The sequence below is a fragment of the Tamandua tetradactyla genome, chromosome 1, assembly GCF_023851605.1.
Source record: "Tamandua tetradactyla isolate mTamTet1 chromosome 1, mTamTet1.pri, whole genome shotgun sequence".
In the NCBI taxonomy this organism is placed as follows: Eukaryota; Metazoa; Chordata; class Mammalia; order Pilosa; family Myrmecophagidae; genus Tamandua; species Tamandua tetradactyla.
This window is the reverse complement of record NC_135327.1, coordinates 78,742,619-78,769,473: the sequence shown is the minus strand read 5'-3', so window position 1 is coordinate 78,769,473 and position 26,855 is coordinate 78,742,619. Positions and strand designations below refer to the sequence as shown.

Genomic DNA, 26,855 nt, shown 5'->3' with positions numbered 1-26,855 from the left:
CCACACACCTTCAGTTACTCTACGTTCCCATATCATGTGTCCTTGTATTTGTAGTGATAATGCTGTGTTTGTGTTTGTCCCCATGTTAAAGAGCAGCCTCTGCAGGGTCACTTCTCCTCAGGGCTGTTTCCCAATACCTGACACATGGCTTCATGCACATTTGTACCAAGGGACTTGGATCTAAGCCCTGGCACTACCATTTAATAACTTTTCAGCTTGGAAAAGTTATTAACTTTTTTGAGTCTCCATTTCTGAATCTCTGAACTAGTAATCACTTCACAGAATTATTGAGAGGTTGTCTGAGGATATCATGGATGGCATAATGCCTGTGAGGCTCACAGCAGTGCACTGAGCCTACAGTAAGGATGCAATAAAAGTTCATTAGTATTATGAGTTTCCTTGAGCTGATTCTATAACTCTTTCTCTGTGGAACTATTCCAGTTCTCTTGTTGCAAAATACATAGATTTCAGCGGTTCAGGAATAGAATGCTTGCCTTCCATGCGGGAGACCTGGGTTCAATTCCCAGACCATGCACCTCCCCAAAAAAGTTCGTAGATTTCAATGATTATTTTAACATAAAGAAGCTGTTATTCAGTATACTGCTATTCAGTATATTGCCCAGTATATTTGGACAGTATACTGAAAGTTCAAAATTAAAGGGCTTAATTCCTATAATCAAGATGCTTTCTTTAAAGTGATTGCTGATTCTGCAGACCCTAGAATAGTACCTGGAAATGAATGAGTGAGTGAATGAGTAAGTGGCTGGATAGATGATGGATGGATGGATGGATGGATGGATGGATGGCTAAGGAGTGATTCAAACTGATAGCTAAGCTGTGGATTGTATTTTAATAAATATTTGTGAGGAAAGAATTTGATTAGAATTACCACTGATTACTTGTATAGCACAAGTAAGTCTTGTTCTTTATAGACCTTCTCTTTGAAGGTCATAACTTGGGCATCCAGGGACTGAGTCTTGGCTTCCAACATAGCCCCTGGAAATGCAGAAGGGATAGGATGTGAAGTTCTTGGATGCTGACCAGTATTTAATGAAAGATTGAGAACTTCTCTGCTGTGTGTGAGAGGAGGGGATGTACCTGGTCATTACATGATCCCACAGCTCTAGGTGGCAGGAAACTCCCCCACCCCTTGGCACCCCTGGAAGAAAGGCAGCTAGTACTGCAGGAGGACAGGGCTCCCCACTCCCACCCCGAGGCATAGTTTGCCTTAGGGCTAATGATGAGCTTTTCCTACTTTTTCTCAAGAGTATTATCCTTGTCGTACAAGATAGAAAAAGAGAGACACTGCATTAGCAAAACAAAGCAAAACATGTTTTTGTCCAGAGTCTAAAAAAAACACATTTTTGTCTAGAACTTAAAGATGTTTTTCCATGAGAAGACATCTTACAAATTTTAAAAGCATGCCAGAGAGGGGCAAATGTTTGTGTGAAAACAAGCTCATTTTGTAGGCATCTTTTCAGAAACAACTTTTCATTTAGTGAGGAGTAAATAATATCACATATTCACCATTACATGCAAATGAAGGCAGCAGGCAAAGCTTTCTTCAGATTATCCCTCAAACTTGCTGATCTGTTCTGTCAGAGGGGGAGGGTGGCTGGATAGAGTCTGCGGAGAATGCAGTCCCTACTGAAATAACAGTCATTCTTCTTATAATTTGATTACCCAAAGGTTTGGCAGTACATTAATTTGACAGCTGTTTTAAAAAGTGGAATTAAAGCATTGGTTTCCGCCCACCGCATACTGTTGGACGTCAGAGCTAAATCTTGTCACTCCTGCAACCTTAGCTGGACTTGGTGGTAAAGGACAAAATCCCATCTGAAAGGACTTCGATTCTGAGGAATGTCATAATCTGTAAGGAAGAGATTCTGAATTCAAAGAGCATACAAAGAGAGGGATTCATAACACGAACATTGATCAGTCACTAAATTCTACCCATTTTACCACTTGCTAGCATTAGGCTCCCCTTTCCTCTCCATCCTCCATCTCTTGTATCTTCGTCTGCCTGGACCAATGCAACTATCTCTGAGTTATTCCCTGTGTCACCTCTTTTGCCCTCTAAGAGAGAGGTTTCCAGCCTTGGGTGCATGCTGGAATCACCTCTGGCACTTTAAAAAGTACGGCTGCCCGGGTGCTGCCCCCAGGGAGGCTGATTTGGCTGGTCTCCGGGGAGTCTGGGTGCTGCTAAGGTTAAGGACCCCCTACCCTGGCCTCACCCAGCCACCCCCCAGGGCAGCAGAGCCGTGCTTCTGAGCCCTTAGCCATTGCATACCCCACCCAAGGCACTCCCAATATTCTGTGACACATATGTATTACTTTTTAAAGTAAAGTTTACAATTTACGTTAAAATTCCTGAACAGGGCCCCCAAAAGGCTCCATTTCCTGTCCCCTGTGGAGCCCCACAGCTGTCACACTTTCCAACCCTGGGATCTGGCAGTGCTGAGGCTCCCCACGAGCCTGGCCAGTTTGTATTTTTCTGCTTTCTCTGCTGTGATTCCCTCGCCCTGCAGCATCTCTCCTTCCCTTCCTCACCTGGCTTATTCCTTCTCAGCCTGAGATACTCAAGTCAGGAATCAGCCTCTGGAGACCTGTGGTGATCACCACCAGTTCACCTATCACCCACCCCTTAGGCTGAGCCAAATTCCCCTCCCCTGGGCTCCCACAGCCTCCTGAGCATCCCTGGGCCATCCTTCTGGCATTGTGCTGAAGCATGGATGCCCGTCATCCCATGTTGCATTTCCACGGCTCAGCAGAGCTGACAGTGGGTGCACCCCGCTCCAACTTCTTCCACCCGTGCCCCCCGCCTAACTGCCCTGTCCCTAACATGAACTTCTGTGGCACCCTCTCCCCAACTTCTCCCTACCCCCAGCTGTCCGAGTGAATTCAGACATTGGTTTGACCTTAATAAAAGTATCATCACTCAATGTTTAAACACATAAAAATGTTTGCAGGTGTATGGAATAGAAACCATAAAAGAATTGTCGCTTGGGTGTGGCTAACTTCAAGGGGTAGGTTTTCAACAAATAATATATAACATATTATCCTATCCACTATATAATGTGTAATGTACACACACAAGACAAATACAGGGTATTCAAAATGTTGGGAAACAGAATAAATTTATTTTTAAATGGTGACTTAGTTACATTTTCAAATAATATGCTTAATGTACTTTTTTCTTCAACCACCAAACACCTCTCCCCATTTAAAGCAATGGGTCCAATTTTTAATCCTGAGCTGCCAAATTTTTGCCCCTAGAGAGTGTCCCCAAAGTCTGGAAACACAGGGAAATAATGTGTTTGGTGTGTGTGCATGTGCATGCACACACATGTGAGCCATGCCTTGCTCCTAAAGGGATTTCAGGCTGCTTACAGCACCCATGAGTGTGTACTTGTAGCCAGTAAAGAGCCATATGGGAGGTACACATAGTTCGGGGGGCTGTGGAGCGAGTTGGTCTCTAAGCATTCAAGCAGCCCTTGCTGAAAGACCAGGGTTGCCAGTTATACAATTCATGGTTTCCAGGGGATGAAAACTGGCAGGAGAAATACAACTGTTGGTGGTGCTATGATCAGGTAGATATTTCTTCCAAGGCAAGAGGATGATGTATTGGAAATGAGATCTCGCTTGTAAAGAAAATAGATTGAAGAAAGCTGTATTAGTTTTCTATTGTTGCACAACAATCTACCACATAACTGGCTGCCTAAACCAACCTGTATTAGCTCACAGTTCTGTAGGTCAGAAGTCCAGCCCACCATTTCTGGGTTCTTTCTGCTTAGCACCCCATAAGATAAATGACTGAAATTAAGGTGCTGGCTGGGTCAGGTTTTCATCTGAAAGTTCTGAGGACAAATCTGCTTTCAACCTCATGCTTGTTGGCAGAATTCAGTTCCTTGTGGTTATAGGACTTAGGTCCCCATTTCCTTGATGGCTCATGGCCAGGGGCCCCTCTTAGAACATGCAGCTGGCTGAACTCCTTGCCACAGAGTCCCTTCCATCTTCAGGTCAACAGAGGCAACAAATCCCAACTCATCCCAGCTGCTTGCTACCCACATTTTGTAGAAACCAGCAACAGGGTAATACCCCTGAAGGAGCAGTGCCACCCTGGCTCACACAGCAAACTTCTCCCATTAGCTTGCCCATCTCTTTGCCCTAAGTTTCATTAAGGCCAGGTTTCATTTTCAAAATAGCAGTTTGACATAAATTTGTCAACCTCAGCATCTCTGAGGTTCCTAAAATTTGAAGGAGAACGTGAACTTTAACTACCTTGAAAATGGAAGCTTTCTGTCTTACTTCTGCTTATGTATTTACTTCATTCCACAATCAATCAAAATAGCAGGGTTGTCTTCAGGTCATTTACAGACTTGTGGACATACAGAAATCATTAATAGCAGCTAGCTATTTAAGTAGAAACCTCTTTATTTTAATAGATACAAATATACTGTACTGATAACTCAAAGGCATTAGACACAGACTGATGTTTTCTTTTGGTTTGAGGGTATATTAACAACACTTCTAGAGCTGGGCCAAATTATCCAACTGATAGAAATGTATTTCCCCTTCACAGTGAATTGAGGGGTCTGGGGTCTGGCAAAGTGGGATCAGCGACATGATCCTAGGCAGGAGCCACATGTGCCTCATTTGCAAAATAAGGAATTGAATATTAGATAATTGACCAGTATAATTTTTAGCAGTAAAAAATCAGAGATTTAAAAAAAAAAAAAGTCTTGACCAAAAGGTGCAAAAGAGAAATGAGATAACGTTTCAGTGACTGAGGGATTTCAAACAGTCAAAGAGGTTATCCTGGAGGTTATTCTTATTCATTACACAGATATTCCTTTTTAGTTTATGGTATATTGGAGTGGCTGGAGGGAAATACCTGAATTACTGGAAGTACTCCAGTAGCCTTAATTCTTAAAGACAGTTGTATAACTATATAACTTTTACAGTGTGACCATGTGATTGTGAAAACCTTGTGTGTGATACTCCTTTTATCCAGGGTATGGCCAGATGAGTAAAAATATGGATACAAATAAATAAATAATAGGGGGATAAGGGGCAAAATAAATTGGGTAGATGGAAATACTAGGTGTCAATGAGAGGGAAGGGTAAGAGATATGGTATGTATGAGTTTTTTTTATTTTTTCTTTTTATTTCTTTTTCTAGAGTGATACAAATATTCTAAAAACGATCACAGTGATAAATACACAACTACGTGATGATATTGCGAGCCATTGATTGTATATGGTTGGATGATATGTGTGTGTGAAGATTTCTCCATAAAATATATATATGCACCAACAATATAAATAGCAACATTGGCCAAATTTGGAGCATGTATTGTGGGATGGCCATTGTGCTAAGTGTCTTACACTCATTATCTCATTCAGTTCTCAGGAAAACTCAGTGGGGTAGGTTTCAATCAGGTCTCCATTTGACGGAAAGAGGAATGGGAATTAGTGCAATCGATTGTGTGGCCCAAGGGCTCTCAATACCATATTATACACCCACCTATGAGAACCTCCATAAATGTCCCCAAACTACCCATCCACTCCAGTTTCAGAAAGCTCAGCACCCATTCCCAAATGTGTAATCTCTTTGCAAAGAAGGAATAAAATGTGGTCATTTGCTACATAAAATCTACCTAACATCAAGGGTGAACATCAAATCTTTGGGTTAAATTCCAGAGCAAGGATTGCAAGTTCAAAACTTTTGGGGGCCGAACTGGTATCACATTTCCTCAAATGTAAGGCCCATGGGTTTTAAGGCACATCACTGGTATTTGTATCATCAAGCAAGAAAAAGCTTTCCAAGTAAATTGCAAAACGGCTTCCATCATTAGCCGCATCCTGATTTCAGAGTTGTTAAAATGAGACACAATGGAGATCTCAGAATTGATGAAATATAGTCATGGGGAGAAGACCTGGGAAAGGAGTCTGCTTCTATGAAAGACTGCTGTTTCTTGACTCCAGCTACTTGTTGGTGCATTTTTTTTATAAAAAGTCTGAAATCTACACTTTAAGTAAATCTGCTATTTTGTGGTTTGGGTGTTATTTTGTAACATTGGCAACTATTTTTTTTTAAGTCACAGAAAGAATTTAGGCGAAATATAACATGTTGATGGGCCCTGCAGCTTACCTGTGCCCCAGAGAATAACTTGAAGCAGGTAAGAGCAGTAGACTCATGGAGAGTGGGTTGACTCCACCTTCACAGTCCAGGGGACTAGCCAGCAACAGTCCAGGGGACCAGCCAGCAGGATAATAATAGTACCAGAAGCAAGATAACAGGGGTGAGGGTGCAGACTTTCCCAATGGAAAGTGCTGGCCCAAGCACCAGGAGCAGAACCTCCATGAACCAGAAGGTTGGACAAACCTGATCTGGTCCTCAGAACAGGGCTCAAGACAGTTTTGAGGTTTGGCGATATTTTTATTTAGAGGCAATTCTAAGGTTACATTTAGGAAGACTAGAAACTTGAGACCAGCAGTTCTCAAAGTGTGGTGCTCAGACAAGCAGCAGCAGCGTCACCTGGGAACATGCGGGACATGAAAATTCTCGGGTACCCCCCAGAACTACTGAATCAGAAACTCAGAAGTGAGGGACAGTCATGTATCTTAACTAGTCCTCCAAGTGATTCTGATGCCCATTCACATTGGAGAACCACTGAACTAGAGTAAGCAGTGACTCAGTTATTTCTTAGGATTAGGTAAAGTTTGCCTTGTCCCCGCTTTTGAATCAATCCACAGTACAAGAACCTATGTTTTTATAAAATTGGCTATAATCATCTGGTAAAATGCAGGATTTGTCTGCTTCCAACCAGGACTCTAATTAGCACAGGGCTTCTTACACATTCTCAATACCTTCTTCTTTAATAAGGCAAACACCAAGCCTTTCAAACACAGCAGTCCTTTAGCCTGAGGCAGATTCACTCCTGGTGCTAATATCTACAATCCTGTGTAGCTAAAAGCAGTCAGAGCAAAGAAAATCATCCTTAATTAACACGTTATATCCAGTTCTCCAAACTGCAGGAGAAACGCCTCACTGTTCCCAGCCCTCTCTCTTTCCCCAGTGATTACTAGAAGAGCCCTGAAATTGCAAAGCAGGTCACTTGCCTTCAGGGCAATGAAAAAAGGCGGAGCAGCAAAGATACTGGAAACTGGCTGGGTTATATCAACATCAGAGAGGAGAGGGTTGTCAGGCTAATGTTAATTTAACTCTTGAGTCTATCAAAGAGACAAAAGGGAGCCCAGCAGCCAGGCTGATTCTGAAGAAATGGCCCCAGGGGTGAAAGGAATCTTTGGGAGTTCCTGACTTTTGTTTTGAGTCAGAGCAGAGATTAATTCCTGGCCTCACCACTTGCCAGCTGGGCGAATTTGGAAAAGTTGCTAAATCATTCTGAGCTCAGCTTTCAAATCTGTAAACGGGGTAAAGACAAACAATGCCTAGTTCACAAACAGTTCAACAAAACAGTGCGTACAGAAGTACTGGTGCTAGGCTTGCATCCATGTTTCTTGTCTTCTTGCCCCTTTGATTGTCTTCTTCTAAATTTTCCATCACAGATTCCCTGAGGTTAGCATGTAGTTGTCTGTTCTTGTTTTATGTTTCATTTTTTAGGCCCCCAAAGATGGCTTTTCCTCTTCATTGTTTAACCTTTCTGACAGCAAACTCAGGGTGAGCTGCCATACCACCTCATAATCATATTATGAGCCTCCAGTGGGGGGAATGTGCTCAAAAGTGCTCTGTATGCCAGCCTGCTTTAGCATTTCCTAGATTTGGAGGTCAAAGTGGAACTCAGGCCTCAAATTGCTGTGATTTTCTTTATTTTATTTTATTTTTTTTTAAGTGCTTTGAGGCTTATCAGATTATTTAATAAACTCTATCTTGGAGGGAGAAGATGCTAAACCTTTAGGACACCACTGGTCTGACCTAATGCGGGTCCCTAATCTTTCTCTTTGCAACACTACTTTGCACCTTATTTTTAGATGTGCATGATCAGTCGTGAAGTCTGCACTTTTCATGGAGAGGTAAGTCAGAGATACTTGGATCAAGTGAATATGTACATAAAGTCATTAATTTTAATCTGGCAGCACTGTTGATTCACTTCCTCTGCAACTAAGCACAGAGTTGGTCAGCATTTTTAGTTGAAAGAAGCCATTCTATCATTATTGGAAAATAATTACGATTAAGTAAATGGAGCCATCACATCAGAATTGCGCATAATATGACAAACAGCCTGTTTGAAAGGACTCACGTGCCTACAGGAAATTTCTGCAACTTTTCCTCAGAGGGAGTACACTGAGGTCTGGGCCATTTGGGGACACAGCTCAGAGTGGCCCTTCTCATACCAATGAGTTCTTTGAAGTCTCTTGTTTTACCTTAAAAATTAATGCACATTTTATATTTAATATAAAATCTCTTTATGTTTTTTATTTTATTTTATTGTGGTTTTATATATATATATAAACCAGATTTATATATGTGGTAGTTAGGTTCAGGTGTCAACTTGGCCAGGTGAAGGTGCCTAGTTTTGTTGCTGTGGACATGAGCCAATGGCATGTGAAGCTCATCTGTTGTTGATGACATCTTTAGTTGGGTAGGGGGCATGCCTGCTGCAATGAATGACATTTGATTTAATTGACTAGAAGCTTAAATGAGAGAGCTCAATGTAACACAACCCAAGCAGCTCAGCATACCTCATCTCAGCACTCACACAGCCCAGGCATTTGGAGATGCAAAAAGGAATCACCCTGGGGAAAATTGTTGGAACCCAGAGGCCTTGAGAGAAAGCCAACAAAGATCACCCTGTGTCTTCCCATTTAAGAAAAAACCTCAGTTCTTTGGAAATTTGCTACCTTTCCTCTGAAGACCTATATGTTTTTAACTGAATAAATCCCCTTTTATTAAAAGCCAATCCATCTCTGTTGTGCTGCATTCTGGCAGCTTTGGCAGATGAAAACAATATGTATATATATTTAAATTTGCCATTTAAATCATTTTAAGTGTATGATTCAGTGGCATTAATTACATTCACAAGGTTGTGCTACCATCACCACCATTATTATCAGAACTTATTCGTTAACCCCAAGTAGAAACTCTGTACCCATTAAGCAGTAAGTCTCCATTCCCCTGTTCCCCAGCCCCTGGTAACCTGAAATCTACTTTCTGTCTCTATAAATTTATGTATTCTAATTCTTTCATATAAATGAGATCATACAGTATTTGTCCTTTTGTGTCTGACTGCTTTCACTCAACATGATCTCTTAAAGGTTCATCCATGTCCATGTATAAAAACTTCATTCCTTTTAATGGCTGAATAATATTGCAGTGTATGCCTCTACCATATTTTATTTATCTATTTAGCTGAACATTTGAATGGTTTCTTCCTTTTGGCAATGGGGAAAATGCTGTGAAGAACACTGTTGTGCAAGATCTGTTTGAGTCCCAGTTTTCAGCTCCTTTGGGTATCTACTTAGGAGTAGAATTGCCAGGTCATGTGGTAAATCTATATTTATCTTCATATTTATTTTAAAGTCAAAATAATATTGCCCAAACTTTGGAGTAAAATTGGCACTGCAATACCAACCCCCTGGCCCCTGACAACTTCTGGAAGAAGAGGGTGCCTGTCTGAGGAAATTTAATATCCTGGGAGATGGGAAGACAGAATGTCTGGCCACCACACATATATGGCTGTGTGGCTGGAGACACTGCATACAGTTGTGTAGTTTTAGCAAACAGCCTCATCCTTCATGAGGGTCGAATACTGTGAAAAGGAAGGGTCGAATTTGAATAATGTGGACGAGAGCAAAGGAGGAGGGAGGCTTTCGATGAGCCATGGGTTTCCATGCTGTAAAAGAGAGTTCCCCTACAAGAGAAAGATCTTCAGTCTTTTTTTTTTTTTGGCCAAATTGCAACACTGGCATCAATCCATACTTACAGCTTTTTTTCAAAGAGCAAATCGACTGAAAAGATGAGAATAGGGGCTGGAGAGAGATATCTGAAATAATCCAAAGCCCTTCATTCAACTCTGAGTCTTACTCGATATCCTCCTGAATCTTCTGCACACACGAACAGATTCAGCTTTGAATCTGTTGAGCCATTTGCTGGGTAGGTTTGTTGTGCAAATATTTGGGTGCAAAATATGCACAGTGAGACTGTCATGGATGTGTCTGAGGTAGGAGATGGGGAGGGGGGTGCACGTCACCCCAGTTTTGAGAGGATAGAAGAATAATCAGGACAAACAAGCCACATATCAAAGGGAACATGTCAGACTTGAGAAGACAAGCCTGTCTCAAGTTGTTCCAGGATAGAACTCCTTTGGCCATGCCCTACCATCATTTTCATAGTCAATAAACCATACAGGGTCAGTCTGTGTGTGCAGCAGGTTTCTGAGCTTGATATTCTGTGCCTTGGCAACATTCTAACAAGAAACCAGGACACAGAGCCTTCCCAATACGGAAAAACATTTTTATTTCCTGGTAAATGTTTATCACAGCTGTCATTGCCTCCACCTTCATGTAATCAGTCTAATTGATTTTAGTGAAAAGCCATGAATTTAAATGGATTTTTGTAGGATTTTAAACGATGTGTGTTTCTCCTCTGAGCTTAGCAATTCAGGAAAATATAAATTTTTTTGTACTGGTGTGTTTTCTTTCTTTCTTTTTTTTTTTTTTTTTTGTGGAGGGAAGGGGGGGGTACGTCAACCAGGAATTGAACCCAGGTCTCCCACATGGCAGGCGAGCATTCTACCACTGAACCACTCTTGCACCCTATTGATCTGTTTTTGGTTTTTGAATGCGGTATGTCTGTGGTCACATTTCATTCTTTTCCCTTATGAATATCCCGTTAATTGTAGCACCATTGGTTGAATTTGATTGTATGTTTTTTCTTTCTTTCTTTGCTTGTTTGTTTGTTTGTTTTGGGGAAGTGCATGGGCCAGGAATCGAACCTGGGTCTTCCTCATGGCATATTGATCTGTTTTTGATGCAGTAGAGATGAAGTCCCTTCTAGGTAAATACTCTGAATAGCCGGCAGGGGGATCAGAAAATATGAAGAGCCAAAATGCGTAGGCAGGCTTAAAGTAGAAAGGAACAAGTGCACTCTCTTTGGCAATCATTGTATGCTTAAGCTTATTTTAGCATTGTATGAAATGTGTAGTTAAATCTCCCACCATTAAAAAAAGACAAATTGGTTCGATTCCCGGTGCCTACCATGTATTAAAAAAAAAAAAAATGGAATGCACCCACTCTAGATTTAAGATTATTCATGACTCTATTAAAATTATAGTTTTGTGTTGTATCCCAAAGAACTTATATTCTGTGAAGGAGACAAGCTAGATGCTGACCTTTATAAACTAGGGTTATAAGAAACCAGCTTATATTTTGACAACTGGTTGTAATTGTCAAAATTAGATGAGTAGAGAACTGTAAAGGGTGAGTGGACATCTGCTGAAGTTCTCCTGACAGTCTTTGCATAGGTTTGAAAAAGAAGACAAGCCTACAACATTAAGGAACTTTGAAGTCCTGATTTTGAACTTGAGGATTGGCCATTTCAAGGTTGGAAAGTGGTCCATGCCAAGAATGAGTGTCTCAGGATAGGTTAAGCTTACTTAAAATTAGGCCTGAGAGTCATCCCCAGAGAACCTCTTTTGTTATTCAGATATAGCCTCTCTCTCTAAGCCAACACAGCAGGTGAACTCACTGCCCCTCCCCCGACGTGCGTCATGACTCCCAGGGGTGTAAATCTCCCTGGCAAATGTGGACCAGAAATCCCAGGGTGAGACAGGACCCAGTATCAAGGGATTGAGAAAGCCTTCTTGACCAAAGGGGAAAAAGAGAAATGAAACAAAATGAAGTTTCAGTGGCTGAGAGATTTCAAACAGAGTTGAGAGGTTATCCTGAAGGTCATTCTCATGCATTATATAGATACCCCTTTTTAGTTTGGGGAATATTTAAATGGCTGGAGGGAAGACCTGAAACTGTAGAGCTGTGTTCCAGTAGCCTTGATTCTTGAAGATGATTGTATAAAGATATAACTTTTACAATGAGACTATATGATTGTGAAAACCTTGTGCCTGATACTCCTTTTATCAAGAGTATGGATGGATGAGTAAAAAAGTAGAGACAAAAATAAATAAATAATAGAGGAAAGAAACAGAGAACATAAATATACACATTTTCATCTTTTTTGTGTGTCAAAATACACTAAAAGAGCTGTCATAATAAGTATAAAATATTTCCAAAAGTCAAAAAAAAAAAAGAATGAGTGTCTAAGGGGTTGTTGCTTTCCAGTTCTCTGTGTCAGCCTATCGATGTTCAGAACAGACACAGGTAAGGAAGGAGCAAGTTCTGTAGTATGAAGAAGCCAATGCCTCAAGACCCACCAAGATGGCATCCTCACCATGCAGGCCATGGACTGTGTTTTTTACTTTTTTGGTCAAATGAGATTGTAAGAGACAGAGACCGGTCAATGAGTTTCCTAGCCTCTTTTCTCATTAATGCTAAGCCTTGTTCCAGAAACCAACCAGGTCAGGTCCCTCTGTTGAACACCCCAGGATCCCTGAGATGGCCCTGTGCACTTGGCCCTGAGGGCAGGTATGCGAAGATTTGTCCACAAGCCACAGCCAGCCCAAGGGCCCAGCAGGGGCACCTGCTCCAAAGCAAGGAGGTGTTCTAACAGTATCCTTATAGCTCCCCTTGGGCTGAAGCTGGGTATCCTAGTCATATCCAGTCTCCTGAGAGGCCGGTTTATAATAACATCCAATCACATCTCATACAGAATTAAGAATAATGAGAGGCGGGTGCTGAAAATGGATGGTAATCAATATTTTAAAATTTTACCTATGTGTCAGACTAAAGCAAAAAATGTTTATTTGGTACAAAATTTTTATTTTGACTAGTGCATTTCCTAATATAACTTATGTGGACAGCTTAACTGAACACCATAAGTACATGGAACCTTGAGTAGGACATGAGATTTTGTTGGTTTGTCCAGAGTGATGCCCCAATAAATCCTAGAGTGATTTGAACAGTGAATAAAAAAGTATTTGCAAAGTCCCCTTCAGGGAATGGTGAGAAAGGGGGGAAATTCAACTTCCCCATGTTGATTTATTGATATTCTCACAAGCAGTGTGGACAGTTGAAGCTATAGGCTGAGCCCCCAGTCTTGGGGTTTGTTCATATGAAACTTAACCCCACAAAGGATAGGTCAAGCCTACTTAAAATTAGGCCTAAGAGTCACCCCCAAGAGAACCTCTTTTGTGGCTCAGATGTGGCCTCTCTCTCCAACCAACACAACAAGCGAACTCATCACCCTCCCCCTGTCTACGTGGGACATGACTCCCAGGGATGTAGACCTTCCTGGCAACGTGGCGCAGAAATCCTGAAATAAGCTGGGACTCAGCATCAAGGGATTGAGAAAAACCCTAGAATGAGCTGAGACTCAGCATCAGGGGATTGAGAAAACCTTCTCAATCAAAAGGGGGAAGAGTGAAATGAGACAAAATAAGTGTCAATGGCTGAGAGATTCCAGAGTCAAGAGGTTATCCTGGAGGTTATTCTTAAGCATTAAATAGATATCACCTTGTTAGTCAAGATGTGGTGGAGAGGCTGGAGGAAACTGCCTGAAAATGTGGAGCTGTGTTCTAGTAGCCATGTTTCTTGAAGATGATTATGTAATGATATAGCTTTCACAATGTGACTGTGCGATTGTGAGTACCTTGTGTCTGATACTCCTTTTATCTACCTTATCAACAGATGAGTAAAACATATGGAATAAAGATGAATAATAGGGGGAACAAATGTTAAAATAAATTTAGAGTGAAATGCTGGTGATTGGTGAGGCAGAGGGGTGGGGGTATGGTATATGAATTTTTTTCTGTTTTCTTTTTATTTCTTTTTCTGAATAGATGCTAATGTTCTGAGAAATTATCATGATGATGAATATGCAACTGTGTGATGATATTGTGAATTACTGATTATATATGTAGAATGGAATGATCAAAAATTATGAATGTTTGCATTTGTTTGGTGTTTTTTGGTATTTAAAAAAAAATTTTTAATTAATAAAAAAGAAAAGAATACTGAGAGACAGAAGGAAAGGAGGAAGAATAGGCCCATCCAATCTGTCAAGAGACGTTGAACAAGAAATCCTGAGTTTCCACTTTTTCCTCCTTAAGTACAGATTCTCTCTTTTTTTTTTTGACTTTTTTTATTGTGTAGTATAACATATATACAAAGCAAAGAAATAAAAAGTAATAGTTTTCAAAGCACTCTTCAACAAGTAGTTACAGGACAGAACCCTGAGTTTGTCATGGGCTACCATACGATTCTCTCAGATTTCTCCTTCTACCTGCTCCAGTATATAGAAGACTAGAAGGCTTAAATATATTTTTTATCCTCACATTAGACTTTTTTTCCTTCTTTTTTTGTGAAAAATAACATAAATACAAAAATGCTATAAATTTCAAAGGACATCACCACAATTTGTTGTAGAACATATTTCAGAGTTTGACATGGGTTTAATTCCACAATTTTAGGTTTTTACTTCTACCTGTTCTAAAATACTGGAGACTAAAAGAGATATCAATTTAATGATTCCACATCCACATGCATTTGTTAAATCCTATCTTCTCTGATTAACTCTACCGTCACCTTTGATCTTTCCCTCTCTCTCTTTAGGGGTGTTTGGGCTATGGAAATTCTGAATTTTTATTCAAGGGTCTGTCACTAATATGGGGTAGGGAGATGGAACTATCTGTTGGTCTGGAGCATCTAGGCTAGGTTTCAGGACTTATCTGGATCAGGGACCCATGTGGAGGTTGTAAGTTTCTGGAAAGTTACTCTAGTGCATGGAACCCTTGTGGAATCTTATATATTGCCCTAGGTGTTCTTCAGGATTGGTTGGAATGGTCCTGGTTGGGGGTTGACAGGTTAGGATGGGTAGCAAGGTCTAAGGTTGGATAAAAGCAGCCTCCAGAGTAGCCTCCCATTCTATTTGAACTCTCTCTGCTGATAATGCTAAATTAATTAATTTTATTTTTATAAAAATAAAAACTTCTTTACACCATTTTGGGCAGGATGGAATTGTTGACCCCATGGTACTAGGTCTGGATTCATCCATGGGAGTCATCTCCCACATCACCAGGGAGACTTTCACCCCTGGATGTCATGTCACATGTAGAGGGGAGGGAAATGATTTCACTTGCAGAGTTGGGCTTAAAAAGACTGAGGCCACATCTCAGCAACAAAAGAGGTCCTCCAGAAGTAACTCTTAGGCATCCCTGTAGGTAGTCTAAGCTTCTCTGCTGCTTACATAAGCTTCACAGGAGTAAGCCTCCTGATCAAGGGCATGACCTGTTGATTTGGGTGTCCCTAAAGTTTGACACAGTATCAGGGGATTCCCTTATGGTAAGGTTTAATAGTTCCATATTTTTCTCCCATCCCTCAAAAGGGACTTTGCTAATACTTTTTGATTATCTGCTTAATATACTTAAGATGTTACCAGGCATTATAATAATCTATAGGATTAAAGGGCCTCTTTCTTATTCTGTGCTCCCTGTATTTCAGTTGTTCAAATGAGCTATACAAATAGGTTGAGTTAGATTATGCACTACAGAAAATTTCAGTTCCAAACCAAATAAACCTTTCTTCCATTGGTCTCAAAGAGTATGTGTGGTTCTAAAATATAGACACTGTCTTCCTTACCCCTATGTTCTGAATTACTTTAACCCAACCTGTTCGGCTTCATTCATATCTCTAAATATCAGGTTATACATATAAAACAGTCTCTCAAAATCCAAAGAGGATAGTCACCACTACAGTCTTAATGTGTCTGCTCTAAAAGCTTTACAATCTAGGCCCCTGTTTTCTTATAAGCATTTTCTAAAGTGACTATAACATTCTTGTTCTTTTGTTTCTAGCTTATTTTATCTCACCAAATGTCCCATATGTTCATTCACATCGTTTCATGCTCACGCCTTTGTTCCTTTTTGTAGCAGTGCAACCTTCGTTCATAAGTTATCACCATCATTCACCAATCTACTTCTCCGTCAATGCCTCCTTCAGCCACCATGACTCATCGGGCATCACGTAGGGGGCCCCAAGTCACAGTCCATCCATATTCTCAATTTTAGATAATTTCATTGTTCCCAAGAGAAAGAAAACCAATAAACAAACCCTCTCCAAAAAGGAAATCTAAACCTCCTCTTAACTCTTGTCCCTATCCCCCTTATTTACCTCTGGTAGTGCCGATGGTTTCGTTTTAAACATAGATCACAGCATGCAATAGCAGTTTTTCCCCTGTACCTTGGAATTAAACGCTCTTTATACAAGAATCATATCTTTGAAGTAATTCTTGCAAGACCAAATTCATACTTCTAGTGTTAATCAGTAGGACACGTAGGTCTATATAACACCTTTCAATCTTGTTCATTTCAATATGGTAATATTACTTATAGACCCACTAGAGAACCACCTTTGCTCCTATCTATTCCCTTATATTGGAGTTCAACCTTATTAGCAAAGGGTTCACCCATCTCTAGTTTCTATGTATCGTTTAAGTCCTCTATATTCTGTATTATAAGCCTCTGATTATAGCTTTATGCTGGTCATAAAAGTGGAATCATACAGTATCTATCCTTTCGTGTCTGGCTAACTTCACTCAGCATTATATCCTCAAGCCTCATCCATCTTGTCATATGCTCCAGGATGTCATTTTGTCTTACGCTGTATAATATTCCATCATATGTACATACCATATTTTGTTAATCCATTCTCCTGTTGATGGGCATTTTATTTGTTTCCATCTTTTGGCGATTGTGAATACTGCTGCTATGAACATCAATGTGCAAAAGTCTATTTGTGTCATTGCTTACAGCTCTTCTGTGTATATACCAAGTAGTGCTATTGCTGGGTCATAGGACAATTCTATATTTAGTTTCCTAAGGAACCGCCAAACAGTCTTCCACAGTGGCTGCACCATTATACATCCCCACCAGCAGTGCATAAATGTCCCAGTTTCTCCACATCCTCTCCAACATTTATAGTTTCCTATTTGTTTAATAGCAGCCATTCTTATAGGTGTGAGGTGTTATCTCATTGTAGTCTTGATCTGCATTTCCTTTATAGCCAATGAAAATGAGCAGCTCTTCATGTGCTTTGGAGCCATCTGTATTTGCTCTTCAGAAAAATGCCTATTTGAATCTTTAGTCTATTTTATAATTGGGTTGTTTGTTCTTTTGTTGTTGCGTTGTATGATTTCTTTGCATTTACAGGAAATCAAACCTTTGTCTGAAATGTGATTTCCAAATATTTTCTCCCATTGAGTTGGCTGCCTCTTCAACTTTTTGACGAAGTCTTTTGAAGTGCAGAAGCATTTGATTTTGAGGAGTTCCCATTTATCTGTTTTTACTTTTGTTGCTCATGCTTTGGGTGTAAAATTTAGGAAGCTACCTTGAAGATGTTTCCCTACATTTTCTTCTAGAAGTTTTATGGTGCTAGTACTTACATTTCGGTGTTTGGTCCACTTTGAGTTAAATTTTGTATAGGGTATAAGGTAGGGGTCCTCTTTCATTCTTTTGGCTATTGATATCCAGTTCTTCCATGATCAATTATTGAAAAGACTATTTTGTCCCAGTTCAGAGGATATGGGGGCCTTGTCAAAGATCAATTGATCATAGATTTGGTGGTCTATTTCTGCACTCTCAATTTGATTCCATTGGTCAATGCTTCAATCTTTGTGCCAGTACCATGCTGTTTTGACCACTGTGGCTTTATAATAGGTTTTAAAGTCAGGGACTGTTAATCCCCCCACTTCATTCTTCTTTTTCAGGATGATTTCAGCTATTTGGGGGTCTCTTTTCCTTCCAGATGAATTTGGTAATTAGCTTTTCCAAATGTTCAAAGTAGGCTGTGGAATTTTGATTGGTACTATATTGAATCTGTAGATCTATTTGGAGAGAATTGACATCTTAACTATATTTTAGCCTTCCTATCCATGAGCAGGGAATGTCTTTCCACCTATTTAGATCTCTCTTGATTTCATTTTAGCAGTGTTATGCAGTTTTCTGCATACAAGTCCTTTATGTCCTAGTTAAGTTCATTCCTAAGTACTTGATTCTTTTAGTTGCTATTTTGAATGGAATTTTTTCCTTAACTGACTCCTCAGCTAGGTCATTGCTTGTGTATAGAAATGTTACTGATTTTTGCACATTAATTTTATATTCTGCCACCTTGCTGAATTGGTTTATTAGCTAAAGTAACTTTGCTGTAGATTTTTCAGGATCTTCTAAGTATAGTATCATATCATCTGCAAATAATGTGAGTTTTACTTCTTCCTTTCAAATGTTTTATTTGAACACTTCTTTTTCTTGTCCTGTCTGCCTTTTATTTCTTTGTCCTGTCTGATTGCCCTGGCTAGAACTTCTAGTATAATGTTGAATAATAGTGGTGACAGTGGTCATCCTTGTCTTGTTCCTGATCTTAGGGGGAAGGCTTTCAGTCTCTCTCCATTGAGTACGATGCTGGCTATTGGTTTTTCATATATTCTTTTTATCATATTGAGGTAGTTACCTTTGATTCCTGTCTTTTGGAGTGTTTTTATCAGAAAAGGATGCTGAATTTTGTCGAATGTTTTTTCATCATCAATTGAGCTGATCAAGTGATTTTTTCCCCTTTCAATTTGTTAATGTGCTGTATTACATTAATTGATTTTCTTGCGTTGAATCATCCTTGCATTGCTGGTGTAAACCCCACTTGGTCATGGTGTATAATTCTTTTAATGGGCAATTGGATTCAATGTGCTAATATTTTATTGAGAATTTTTACATCTATGTTCATTAGGGAGATTGGTCTGTAGTTTTCTTTTCTTATAGCATCTTTACCCAGTTTTGTTATTAAAATGATACTAACTTCATAAAATGAGTTAGGTAGGGTTCCTTTTTTTTCAATTTTTTGGAAAAGTTTGAGCAGGATTGGTGTTAGTTCTTTTGGAATGTTTGATAAAATTCCCCTGTGAAACCATCTGGCCCTGGGCTTTTCTTTGTAGGAAGATTTTTATGACTGATTGAATCTCTTTACTTGTGATTGGTTTGTTGAGATCTTCTATTTCTTCCTGAGTTAGTGTTTATATGTCTCCATGAATTTGTCCATTTCATCTAAGTTGTCTAGTTTGCTGGTGTATAGTTGTTCATAGTATCCTTTATGATTTCTTTTATTTCTCAGGGTCTGTGGTAAAGCACCCCTTCTCATGTCTGATTTTGTTTATTTGCATCCTCTCTCTATTTTTCTTTTTCAGTCTTGCTAATGGCCCATCAATTTTATTGATTTTCTCAAAGAACCAACTTTTGGTTTTATTGATTCTTTCTATTGGTCTTTTGCTTTCCCATTCATTTAAATCTGCTTTAGTCTTTGTTATTTCTCTTCTATTTGCTTTGGGCTTAGTTTGCTGTTCTCAAGTTCGTCCAGGTGTGCTGTTAAGTCTTCAATTTTTGCTCTGTGTTGTTTTTTAATATAGGCACTTAGGGCAATAAATTTCCCTCTCAGCACAGCCTTTGCTGCATCCCATAAGTTCTAATAACTTGTGTTCTCACTGTCTTTCATCTTCAGATAGCTACTGACTTTTCTAGCAATTTCTTCTTTGATTCAATGGTTGTTTAAGTGTGTGTTATTTAATCTCCATATATTTGTGAATGTTCTCATTCTTTGGTGGTTATTGAGATCCAGCTTCATCCCATTGTGATCAGAGAAAGTACTTTGAATAATTTCAGTGTTTTTAAATTCATAAAGAACTGTTTTGTGCCCCAGCATAGGATCTATCCTGGAGAATGTTCCATGAGCACCAGAGAAGAATGTATATCCTTGTGTTTTGGGGTGCAATGACCTATATATGTCTGTTGGGTCTAATTCATTAATCAAGTTTTAACTTCTCTATTTCCATGTTGATCTTCTGTCTGGTTGTTCTATCTGTAGAGGAGAGTGGTGTATTGAAGTCTCCTACTATTGTTGCTGAAATATCACTCTCTTTAGCCAATGTCTGTCTCATGTACTTTGGAGCTCCTTCATTGAGTGCATAAACATTCATGATTATTATCTCTTCTTGGTGAGTTGACCCTTTAATTAGTATATAGTGTCCTTTTTTGTCTATTATGATGTCTTTACATTTAAAGCCTATTTTATCCCATATAATTATAGCTACTCCTGCTTCTTTTTGGTTACAACTTGCATGGAAAATCTTTTTCCATCCTTTCACTTTCAATCTATTTGTATCCTTGTGTCTAAAATGAGTCTATTGTAAGCAGCATATAGCTGGATTATGTTTCTTAATCCATGCTGCCAATCTGTATCTTTTAATTGGTAAGTTTAGTCCATTAATATTCAAAGTTATTACTGAAAAGGTGTTTCTTGAATCCATCATCTTATCTTTTTAATTTTATTTGTTAGATCTATATATTCTTTTCCCTCTTTCTCTTTGTATTCTTTAAATCACCCTTAGTGGTACTCTTCAATTCTGTGCCCTTCTCCAGACCTCCCTCTCCTGACTTTATTTTTCAGCTGGTAGAACTCCTTTTAGTATTTCTTGTAGGATTTGTCTCTTGTTGACAAATTCTTTCAAGACTTCTTCATCTGTGAAAACTTTAATCTCTCCCTCAATTTTGAAGGACAGTTTGGCTGGGTACAGAATCCTTGGCTGGAAGTCTCTCTCTTTCAGTATCTTAAATATATCAAACCACTGCCTTCTCGCCTCCAGGGTGTTAGTTGAGTAGTCAGAACTCAGTCTTATTTGGCTTCCCTTGTATGTAGCAGATTGTTTTTCTCTTGCCACTTTCAGGACTTTCTGCTTCTTGTCAACATTTGACAGACTGATTAGTGTGTGTCTTGGGGAAGGCCTATTTGGATTTATTCTGTTTGGTGTTCATTGGGCTTCTTTGACTTGTACATTTATGTCCTTAATGAGGGTTGGGAAGTGTTCCCCAATTATATCCTCAACTACTATCCCAAGCCCTTTACTCCTCTCTTCTCCTTCTGGGACACCAATGATTCTTACATTTGTGTGTTTTGTTTTGTCTATCTTTTTCCTGAGTTCCAATTCATTTTTTCCCATCTTTTTTGCCATTTGCTGTTTTTAGTCTTCAAAGTCAATTATTTGTCCTCTATATCACTTATTCTTTCTCTGTCTCTTCAGATCTGGTGTTGTGTGCCTCTAGTATGTTTTTTATTTGGTCAACAGAATCTTTAATCTCTGTAATATCTGCTATTTTTCTATTTATTCTTTCAAATTCCTCCTTATGCTCTTCTACTGCCTTCTTGATCTCCTTTATGTCATTTGCTATCCCACTTATTTTATTAAGTAGAGTTGTATGAACATCTTTGATTAGTTGTTTCAGTATCTGTATCTCCTCTTGTTTTTTAATTTGGTCATTGGGCAGGACTACATCTGCCTGCCTTGTGATATGCTTGTGATCCTCTGCTATCTTCATGGCATATAAATATGTTGATTGATTTACTTTGGGAGTTGCTTTCTTTCAGTAGTCTAAGGCCTTGTGCTTGTGGGATGGTTGTACAGCAGGGAGGAGGGTGCAGTGTGGGGCATCAGTGTGGTGATTTGTTTCAGGGCAGGTATAGGTGCACGTTGGGGATGTTACACTGATGCTTGTGAATGTGGGCACCCAGCGGTCAGGGAGGATGTAGCTGTGCAGGTGCACTGGTATGGGGTGCATAACCTTGGTGTGCGCTGGTCTAAGGCATGGAGCCCTTTGTGCACATGCGTAGAGCTGTGGTAGCAGCTCAGCATTGCACCTTTGTGGATTGGGGGCAAATGTGACCCAGCTGTGCAGGTAGACACTTTCTCAGAGCTGGGAAGTGAGGCTGAGGGCTGTGCACATGCACAGTTCTAGGACTGTTGTAACGTGCAGTTCCCAGAGCTGAATAATATGATTGGGGGCCCATGTGCATGCATGGGCTTGGGAGTGCGGTAAACAGATGCAGATGTGCAGAGCTCAGAGGGGGTGGAATGAGGCTATGCAACACTATGGGTAGGGGGACAAGCACACCCTACATATGGAGGTTAGTGCCCCAGCCTCAGGGAACAGGGAGGGAGAGGTAGTGCTCTGGAAGTGTGCAGGAGAATTAGTTGGGCTGACTTGGTGTGTGGGTGTGGGGCAAGAACATGCACTGGGGACTGGTAGCATGGGGGTGCCTAGACTGCGGGGAATGGGAGTAGTGACAGGGTTCAGTTGTGTGGGGTGTAGGGTGAGTTGCCGGTCATGGGGCTGTACTGGTGAGGGCAGCACACCCAAGGAACGTGGCCTGGCTTACTTCCTGTCCCACGCTCCTGTCCATGCACTCCCATGGGCTCCACAGTTCCACGCCTCCGCCACAGTCTCCAGCTTTCTGCCACTCAGTTCCTCAGCCTCTGCAACCAGGGCTGCCCCATGTGGTGCAGAAGGCTCTCCCACATCTGCTGCGTTCCTGAATCGCCACCTCAGTTGCCCTCCTGTCCCTTCTCTAACTTTTCCGTGGAGCAGAGCTAAACTCGAGCTACTCTAGTCGGCCATCTTCCCGGAAGTCTAAGCCTTCCAGATTCTCTTTTAAAATGTGAACCCAGTGTGTGGATTTGCTTAATAGTCAGATTTTTAAAATTATTTTCTTCAGATATGCAATGTACATAAAGGTAACTTGGAAGAGTTTTTCTGCCTTCAGCTAATTACTCAGAATCATTTCTAGGTAAAACCTTTCTAGAAGAAGACAGAAGCAAGGACTCTACCTGTTTTGATCAATCTGTTGACAAATGTACATTGAGCAATGATGGAATAGAAAACATTTAGCAACCTCTTTTATAAATACACACTAAACTACAGATAGGCTATGTAACATTTGTGTTCTGAGATTTCCTGGGAAGGCAATTACATAAGAGAAATCTCAGAATAGCTTCTTCATGCCATGCTCAGGATTCTCCCTAATAAACAATCTTCTGGAAATCCCCAGATAACAATACAGATCACAGGAAGTAGAGACACAACAGCTTAACCCTATACTTAGCAGCTTAACCCTATACTTAGCTAATTGGAAACACTATAATTACAACAGCAAACATCTATTAACCTATCATTCCACTGCCTTAGGCCCTGCTTTAATAAATACTTTTTCAAATTCGAATGTGAAAAGTAATTACAAAGGGCTGATAATATAGCAGCAATTGTCCTTACTGAATCCCATTTCTCTGAAAACTATCCCTCCACCCCCACCGGCAGATCCTCTATACCAGAAAGACATTAGGTTGCTAGAAGTTTCTTTGAATCAGTAGTGACCCTAATGAAATCGCATCGCTCGTATCTTTTTTATTGTAGCTGGATGAATAACTGATTAGGCATGTCTGTGTTAGAGCATGAGTGTCAGTTTCAATGCTTGCTTTACTTGTCTCCTGTTTTCCTACTTCTTACAGATTTTTAAAAGCATTGGCACTGAAGAGACTGTCCATGGGCAAGGAAGTAGGAGGCTGATCAGCTTTACTCTCTCAGGTATGTTTTGCTCACCTGGAGGCCTGGTGGATAGAATGTCATCCAGGAGTCAGGGGATTTGGCTTCAGGGTCCAGGTTTGACTCTAACTGATCCTTACTATAGACATTACTCCATCTCTCCGTGCCTCAGTTTCTCCAACTGTAAAGCAAAAAAATAAACACATACATATATATCCAATTCCCTTGACCTCATTAGGATATATTGGCAGGATTCAATAGTGATAGATGTGAAGGCACTTTTAGATGATAGGAACATAGGTGATGTACCCCTTTCCTTCCATTGCTAGTAGCTGTAATTGAGAGTTTATAAAGCAGAAGTAGGGGGAGCCCTGGGGGCAGAAACAGCTATAGAACTTTTTGTCTAAATAAAATTTCACATGAAACCCAATTTGTCAAGCAGATAACAACTGAGCTGCTCAGAAACCGACATTCCTGGAAAAACCAGTGAAATCTACATAAAGCCTGTAATTCAGTTAGCAATATTGTATCCATATTAATTTTTTAGTTTTGATAAATGTGCCATGGTCCTGTAAGAGGTGAACATAGGGGCACGCTGGGTAAAGGGTGTATGGGAGATTTCTATACTATCTTTGCAACTCTCCTGTTAATCTAAAATTATCTCAAAATTAAAAGTTTAAAAGAGAAGCTGAACTGCTCGGACTGAAATGATAGCAAAGCTCAGAGCCCACCCTTCAATTCCACCTCCTGTTGTCTTTGAGGGGATGCGATGGCAAGAGGCCTAGGACTCCTGAGCACGGTTTAAATTGCTCCTTTAGCTTAAGTCAAACCAAAAAATGCTGTAGGCTACAAATACCAGAAATTCTAGAATTGAACTCCCTGACCCTCCTTGTGAGATGGATAAACAACTGTAACTTTTCAAGTCTACCACAGCATGAGTCAAGGAACCATGTATCTAAAGAGCCATTGGCACCATTAACATAGGGTAATGAGGGAAAAAAAAAAGCGAAAGAAAGAAGTTCAATCATTTTGTGTTACTGGAACCAAACACTCCTTCTTTGCTGTTCTCATATTCCTGTCAAAATCCTTAAGGAAAAAAACAGTGCAAGCCAGGAATACTACTCAACTACCCCCCACAAAGAGGAATTTTCACCAACAGAAGCACAAGTGAAGTCCTAGAGCACCAGAGAGGTGCTGTGCAGAACAGAGGTAGGGAAGCAGGAAGAAGTGCCCATTCATCAGTCTCCGTTTTGCCTCCACAATGCAGGCATGAAATCTTGGGCCCAAAGAATCCCAGCCCCCAAGAAAATAACAAAACTGCTATATGAAGTGATCAGGGTGAATTCATCTACAGACTCCTTCCACTTATTCCAAAATTACTCTTCCTAGCAATAAAACATGCCTGGGGATTTAAAGATTACAGTGTTCATGGAAGTATAATACTCAGTAGCTGAATCTATATACACGTGTTTGAATCACTGTGTCAGCCTAGGAAAAATAAGTAAATACTGCTTTAGACTATCAGAATGAATTTCATGCCTTAAGGAGCGATAGGATAAAAAGATCAGCAAATTTAAAATAAAAGCCCCCAAAGTATCAAAAATTTAGGTGAATGCAGGCCACAGCAGTCAGCTCTTAAGTATAAAAGCAAAGTTGAGGTTTATGACATAACCAGCTGGACGGCCAAATTAACTGTAGATGGACAAAAAAACAAGTCTAGAAGGCTAACTCATGAATAACAGAAATTCTTACTTGAAGAATGAGTGGAGGAAAAGTTCTACCTTTTAAAAAAGTTGTAAGAATATAGCATTCAAGAGAAGAGAAAAGTATTCTGTTGACAAATAAATGCTAAAGAAAGGTAAATTTTATCACACATATACTTGTACTCCCAATAAAATCCAGGAAAGCACAGGACCTATCATATAAGAGATCAAAGGTGAGAAAAGAGGAAAAAGGAATTCTTTGAAACTGGAAAAATAAAAAAAATTCAAGAGTATTTGTTCCCCATTGCTGGTAAAACAAATTGCCCCAAACTTAGTGGCATAAGACAACACAAATGCATTACATTAGAGTCCTGGAGGTCAGAAGTCCAAAATGAATCTTAAGGGACTAAAATCAAGATGGTGTCAGGTCTGATTCCTTCCGGAGGCTCCAGGGGAAATCCGTTGCTTGCCTTTTCCAGCTTCTAGAGCTTGTGGCATTCCTTGGCAACTGGCTGCATCATTTCAATCTCTGCTTCTGTCCTCACTTTGCCTTCCCTTCACTTTGCCTCTCCTGCCTGCATCATATAAGAGCCCTTATGATTACATTGGTCCCACCTGGATAATCCAGGATGATCTCCTCACCTCAAAATGCTTAGTTTAATAACATCTGCCAAGTTTCTTTCACCATGTAAGATAACACATTCACAAATTCTGGGGAGTAGGGTGTGGATATCTTTGGAAGGCCATTCTTGAGTCTACCCCAGGGCAGGAGAGATTTAAAATAAGTGCTAAAAAGTGCAATCATAGAATTAAATTAGGTTTAGAAAGTAGTAAAGAATACAACCACTACTACAGAATATCAGTGATGTGGTAGACTGCCTTGGCAGTCTCTCCCAGAACCTACAGATGAAGGGCAGAACAGAAAAGGATGAGAAAACCAAGAAAAAAAAGGTGGGCAACACATACAGTGCCAATTCATAGCTGGTGTTTTTGATGAAGATGTTAGAACAAATAGAACAGAAACAATAATAAAAGAAAACTTTCCTGAAATGACGATAACTGTGAGTCTTCTAATTAAAGAAAACCACCAGGTACTAAGGAAGAATTAACGTAAAGAGACCAACACTTAGAGAAATCCCAACACTCATTTCTAACTTCCACATATTGCTCGTAGAAGACATCTGAGAGGAAAAAGCATGCTACTTACAGAAGAATAAACATCATGCTAATCTCAGACTTGTCTTCAATAGTTGGAAATGTCAAATAATATAGCAAAGTCACTAGAGTTCTGAGAGAAGCACAATTTAACCTAAGATTTTTTACCTACCCGGTTTTCATTCTTGTGGGAAGGCAAGAGGAATGCATTCTCAGGTTTACAAGGGATCGAAAGACACCAGCCTTGCATCTTACCTGAAAGTAATGCACGAACATGCATTCCAGCATTCAGAGAGATAGAGCCAAGAAAACCCAAGAATTGGAGCAATTGTGATATAAAATAATTGATTTTTATTTTAGATTTTCAAATGAGAAATAAAAAAAAGATTATAGAATTGCTTTCTATGGAAAGCTTCAAGAATATTGTTTATACAAGTGCTTCACTTCTCAAGTCTTTTTATATTTTCTGTTTATACCATATCTTGAAGGTCATGAATTTTCTGAATGTTATTCTT

At 39.9% G+C, this 26,855-nt stretch overlaps 1 protein-coding gene and 1 long non-coding RNA gene across 3 annotated transcripts in view; one reads left to right on the top strand and one right to left on the bottom strand.

The window, feature by feature from the left end:
• Positions 1–26,855, top strand: part of HECW1 (HECT, C2 and WW domain containing E3 ubiquitin protein ligase 1) — a 257,016-nt gene that overhangs the window by 74,117 nt on the left and 156,044 nt on the right. For both annotated transcript variants that reach the window (XM_077119360.1, XM_077119358.1), the window contains exon 4: positions 23,449–23,524. In XM_077119360.1, the coding sequence (XP_076975475.1) occupies positions 23,449–23,524 (76 nt within the window). The remainder of the gene's footprint in view (positions 1–23,448; positions 23,525–26,855) is intronic.
• LOC143649163 (uncharacterized) lies at positions 1,477–25,740 on the bottom strand. Its single transcript, XR_013158932.1, has 3 exons — positions 25,548–25,740; positions 23,540–23,663; positions 1,477–1,870 (listed from the first exon to the last, which is right to left on the bottom strand). It is a non-coding gene; the product is annotated as an uncharacterized LOC143649163 (long non-coding RNA).